Source organism: Bubalus bubalis, chromosome 16 (assembly GCF_019923935.1).
Source record: "Bubalus bubalis isolate 160015118507 breed Murrah chromosome 16, NDDB_SH_1, whole genome shotgun sequence".
Taxonomy (NCBI): Eukaryota; Metazoa; Chordata; class Mammalia; order Artiodactyla; family Bovidae; genus Bubalus; species Bubalus bubalis.
The window spans coordinates 36,954,642-36,960,668 of record NC_059172.1 but is presented as its reverse complement, the minus strand read 5'-3'; the positions used below and the strand labels follow the sequence as shown (position 1 = coordinate 36,960,668).

Genomic DNA, 6,027 nt, shown 5'->3' with positions numbered 1-6,027 from the left:
AGGGCTGATGTTCAATTCTCTAAATTACTGAGTTCTTACCTATCTTGTTTCTAAATTGATGCTGGATTGGGATCTTTTTTACTTGTTTACAAAAACTATAAAAGTATGAGCCCCATATAAGCTTTAGAAGCATTGGTAACCCAAGAAGAGCTGTGGCTTCTTCTATTAATATACACTGGCTGAACACAGAACAGCGTCTTGTAAACCCCTGACACAATGCTTAACAGAGTTCTAAATGTTGCTCTTCCTAATTCTAGCTATGCTTCATGGTCAGCCTACTGGTCACTTCAGGAAGGCTGGTGGGGACCTTGAGATATGAATTGCACAGTAGAGGGTAGGGGGGACAACAGTAGAGTATCCCTGATAGAGCCAGAAACACTATCAGGGACACAAATGTCCATCTTGCTGACCCACCCTTGCCCAAGTCCCACCCCTGGTGGTGGCCAACTACCTTTGACAAATAGTCTCCTTTTATTGGGGGAAGGAAGGGCCTTGGGACAGGAGATGAGGAATAAAAGGCCACACAGTGAAGAGGCAGCACAGACTTGCTTCTGGCCCATTAGGATCACCAGTAAGCTCCCAGACACCATGGTGCATTTTACTACCGAGGAGAAGGCTGCTGTTGCTAGTCTGTGGGCCAAAGTGAATGTGGAGGTGGTTGGCGGTGAGAGCCTGGCAAGGTAAGCACTGGACACAGGTAGGACAGGGTGTAGAAAGGCTGAAAGTGTTCCATAAAAGAGGGACTGCTTAGGTTTCTTACATACTCTGACTTCTCATCTGTTCTGAGGCTATGATCATCCCATAGGCTCCTGATCATCTACCCGTGGACCCAGAGGTTCTTTGACAGTTTTGGAAACTTCTACTCTGAGTCTGCAATAATGGGCAACCCCAAGGTCAAGGCCCACGGCAGGAAGGTGCTGAACTCCTTTGGAAATGCCATTAAGCTCATGGATGACCTCAAGGGCATCTTTGCAGATCTAAGTGAGCTGCACTGTGACAAGTTGCACGTGGATCCCGAGAATTTCAGGGTGAGTTCTGGCATGCCTGTGCTTTGTTCTTTCATCCAGGTTTCTGTGCTGTGGTTATAATGAGAACACTGACTTAAGTCTTATGCTGTAGAGGTATTTTTTGGAGGTAATATTTCAGAGAAAGGCTTGATCTTGATAGGTTGTTCTAGAGGCCAAAGGTAAGACCAAGTGATTACTCTATGACTAGTGGAGCTCACTGATCATCTGATAATTCTGAAAAAATAAAAAATGTTGTGAAGAACACTAACCAAACTTGAGCTATGTGCTTTGGCTTGGAGAATACAAACTAAGCCATGCAGAAGAATATCTTGTCTTTGATAAATGAAATTTTCTATGAAATTGATGAATATATTTCTTTATGATTTTTGAGTTTTGAATGAGGACTAAACAGGGCAAAATAAGGGCAACTTTTCACCATTTGTGCCTCCTCCTCTCATCTCTAGCAATGATGAAATGTTTTTGTATACAAGGTGCTGGATTCTTTGTCAAATGGATGTCCAAACAATCTGAATGTATGTAATATCTGAAGAAACAATATACATATCTAGTCCCCTTTCAGCACTATAATTTTACTTTTAAGATAAAGGAGAGAAGCAATCAACAGCAATGCTCTGGGGTTAGAAATTGACAGAGAAAATGGGAGAAGGATTTAACACAGTGGGGATTCAGACTGGGAGTCACTGAAGCCAATGTCAGGTATATAATGATACACTTTTTTGTGGGAGCATGGCCATAAAAGCTGCTCAACCTCTTATGAAGAAGGAAACAGATGTTGTACCTATTTGCTGGAAGGGCCGCCTGAGACCTTCTATTGATTATGTACTGTCTTCTTTTTATTCCCAGCTCCTAGGAAACATGATATTGATTGTCTTGGCAACACACTTCAGCAAGGAATTTACCCCGCAGATGCAGGCTGCCTGGCAGAAGCTGACAAACGCTGTGGCTAATGCTCTGGCCCACAAATACCACTAGTTGCCTGGCCAACCATGTTGGTGCCTGTCTGAGGGCCAGTCTCCCTTCAGTTCCTGTCTTGAAGACAGAGCGAGAGAGCTCTGACTCCAGACATAACTCCATATAATTCAAATGAAATAAGAGTCATGGTCTATATTGAGTGTCCTTGTATTTTTTCTTTGTTTTTATCTTTTATAAGTTGATTCAGCAAAAAAAATAAAGCATTCCTATTGGAACTGGTAATATTGGAGATTGAGAGTTTGGAGAGGTTATAGAAGGAACCCTAATAAAATTCTGAAAGAGTGACTTCAGTGGGTAGTTAATCTTAGGAGGGGAATGTAAACTCCTGAGATGGACAAAGTCTTTAGAAAAAGGAAACAAATGGAGTTACTCTAGAGAGATACAAAATGATTGTTAATAGTGAGTTGTTAGGACACAAAGTAGGGAAACTTTATGGTCTGTTATTTGTATAAATGCAGGATAGAACTCTTTTTTGTCTACCTTAATTTAATATAGAAGTCATTTATTTTATAGTTGTAAGTGCAGTGAAGATGATAATTTTAGGCACCCAGTCAAGGACTGTGCTTTCAGTTGTTTCCTTGCATCTTCAATGGTACTAACGCTATATGACTTGGGAGCTCTGTGGCCTGGAACACATTACTAATTCTATTAAACCTTTGCTAGAGATAAAGGCCATTTATTAGGAAAAAATGATAAATTCACAATTCATCCTGTCAGGTCTAATGGACAGAAGGTAAATTGGCCTTTTATAAACAGTGTGGTAGTATAAAATTAGAAAATTTGCTTGAGAGACCAGAAAAATCAGGAAATAAAGCTATTGTTTCATGCAAAAAGAACCAGTGAAGTTTCTTGAACAGGAGAGTGACATATTGAATAGGATATTATAGGGAAATTGATCCATGTGTGTGTATAGACCTGGCAAGGCAGAATCTACCCTGAATCTGGGCTTAGGAATTGGCTATTATTATAATAAAGCTATAGATAAAGGACTCAACTTGACAGAAGCAAGAGAAATAAGACTAAAAAATCAAATATTGGACCATTGTGGCAATGATGCCTGAAGACTTGAACACAGTGAAATGAGAGTGGAATAGTCATGGATGACAGCCATGTTCCCTATCTGGTGAATGAGCAGAGGAAATTTCTTGACAGAAGAAGGAAAAAAACCTAGACGTCTCTTGCTTGGAGCTGGTAATGGGCATAGCCACCCTTGTAAAAATCTTTTCAAATTTCTGTACTCAAGCCACTGGCATAAAGTGAAAAGCCAAAGCCTTGGAATTAACAGACAAGGTCAAAGTATTGCTCCATTGCCTTGAAACATTTAGTGAATATTTTTTTAGAATCAATTCCTTGTTTGTGAAGTGGGATAATTATCTCTATCTCTGCCTCACAAATGATCCCTACCACCCTCACTTCTGAAGTTCCAAGGAGATGTTTGTAAAGTGTGTTGTCTGTCGTTTTGCCAAGGTAGTGGTAGTGGTTTATCTGATGTTCTATGATCTAGTTTTCTGTGCCCTGTTTCATTGTAGATTCTTGACTTGATTCCATTGTTTCTGAGCTTCATATCTAGCTATCTAACTGCTTAATATCCCATGTTGGATTGCTCAAAGGTGACTCAAATACAGTATGTCCAAAACTGAACTCCTGATCATTTCCTAATTTATTTCTGCTAACTGAGCCTTCTTTTTGTGTTCCCCATCTTAATGACTATGACATCATCAACTGCTGAAGTCTGAAAATAGAGATGGTGTTTCTTCTGTTGGAGTTCTCCAAGCAGGAATACTGGAATGAGTTGCCATTCCCTTCTCCAGATCTTCCTGGCCCAGGGATCGAACCTCTGTCTCTTATATTGTAAGAAGATTCTTTTGTATCTGAGCCACCAGGGAAGCCCCATAACACCTTAATGATTATGACATCATCAGTTGCTCCAGATTGGAAACAGAGATGACAATTATATTTTCCTTCCTACTACAGTATCATTCTATATGTCTCTCATTTATTCTATTCCTATATTCATTTATACACTGAAGGCACAATAATTTTTGAAAAATACAAATCAATCATGTCACTTGAATGTCACATTGCTTGAATTTCTCAATAGTTCTACTTGACTTTCAGGTTAAAGGAAAAAAAATCTGTAACATAGTGTAAAGATCATTCATAGCATCTTCCTATCATAAATTTTTTCCCTGTCATCTGAATCACAGTCACACTGTATATCTTTCTATATACAAATCACATTATTTGAATTATTGTCCCTGGTAATTTTAAACAGCATTATGTTATATAATGAATCTGTATTACAGCATGTGATGCAGATTCTTTTCATTGCTGTAAATATTTCATCATTTCACTGTACCATAATTTAGGAACATTAAAATTGCTACTGAATTGAGATTCTGATGCATATTGATGCTATAAGCATTCCTCTACATATCTTTGGATGCACACAAACATGCTTTTCAATTGCCAGGTCATAGGTGTTGCACATCCTCTGCTTCAGTAAGTGAAAGCGAAAGTGACTCAGTCGTGTCCGACTCTTTGCGACCCCATGAACTACACAGTCCATGGAATTCCCCAGGCCAGAATACTGGGTAGCCTTTCCCTTCTTCAGGGGATCTTACCAACCCAGGGATTGAACCCAGGTCTCCCACATTGTAGGCAGATTCTTTACCAGTTGAGCCTACATGGAAGCCCAAGAATACTGGAGTGGGTAGCCTATCCCTTCTCCAGAGGGTCTTCCTGACCCAGGAATTGAACAGGGGTCTCCTGCACCGCAGGTGGATTCTTTACCAGCTGAGCTAACAGGGAAGCCCCTCCGCTTCAGTAGACACCAACAAATATTTTCAAACATGATTATACTGTTTTACATTATTAGCAAAGTATGAACATTTTTCTTTATATACAGCATTGCAAAATGTTGGAATTGTCAACCTCTCGTCTTCTGTATATCTTTTCCCTTTTCCTTCCCTTTTGTTACATTATTTTCCCTTCTCCTAGGCCCTTCTTCCATCCATCCTTCCTCCCTTCCTCCCTTTCTTCTTCTTTTCTTCCTTTCTTCCTTCTTTACAGGTATGCTGGTAGGTGAATATTTGTATATCATTGTAGTATTATTTTGAATTGAGAAGAATGAAATTTGACTTGAATCTTCATTCCTGGGTCCATTTTCACTTTTCTCCTGAGGATGCAGATGTGCAATTTTCTGTACTTGGTGTTTTCCTAGAAATCCTGTCAGACTTTATCAAGCTGAATAAGATGAATCTTGTTTGCAAGTCCTCTGCATTTTCTCTACAATCATATCATAAATATCAGATATTTTTCTTTATTTCTCATTAAATTGTTTCCATTATCATCCATGTTCCATAAACCTAGTTCAGTAGCTTCTAGAAAGACAATATTTATGATTTTTCATTAACTTGATAGAGATTTAGTTCAACGAAGGGATGGGTGAAAATCGAATTTTGTGGCCCAAAGTATTTACACAAGGAGAAAGAAAGAAAGTTAAATCTATGACAAAATATTTATCCATTTCAACCTCTTACAAATATTTCCAGAAACAAAGTGAAGCTCCATACAAAGTCAACTTGATAAAATATTTCCTTTCCTCGGTCTTAGTTTTCTTACTTATTAATTCAACTTTTAAATTCATAGATAAACTGTAATTCATAGGCTTAAACTGTAAGATACATTACACAAGATCAGACTAAAATATTTATGCATAAATGAGACTGGGAATATATTTGTAGAGGCAATGGATGGATGAAGGAAATGAAGCTAAGAGATATGAAGAGGGAGAGTAGAGTTTCTGAGTCTAGACACACTGGATCAGCCAATCACAGATGAAGGGCACTGAGGAACAGGAGTGCATCTTACATTCCCCCAAACCAATGAACTTGTGTTATGCCCTGGGCTAGTCTACTCTCAGAGCAGAGAGGGCAGGGGGCTGGGTGGGGCTCACAAGCAAGACCAGGGCCCTTGCTGCTTACACTTGCTTCTGACACAACTTGCAACTGCACAAACACACATC

General features: G+C 39.2%; 1 protein-coding gene across 1 annotated transcript; it reads left to right on the top strand.

Moving 5' to 3' along the window:
• The first annotated feature begins 515 nt into the window (after positions 1-515).
• LOC123465007 (hemoglobin subunit epsilon-4) lies at positions 516-2,000 on the top strand. Its single transcript, XM_045162929.1, has 3 exons — positions 516-680; positions 806-1,028; positions 1,872-2,000. The coding sequence occupies exons 1-3, from the start codon at positions 589-591 to the stop codon at positions 1,998-2,000; spliced, it is 444 nt and encodes a 147-aa protein (XP_045018864.1). The 5' UTR covers positions 516-588.
• The last annotated feature ends 4,027 nt before the right edge of the window (positions 2,001-6,027 follow it).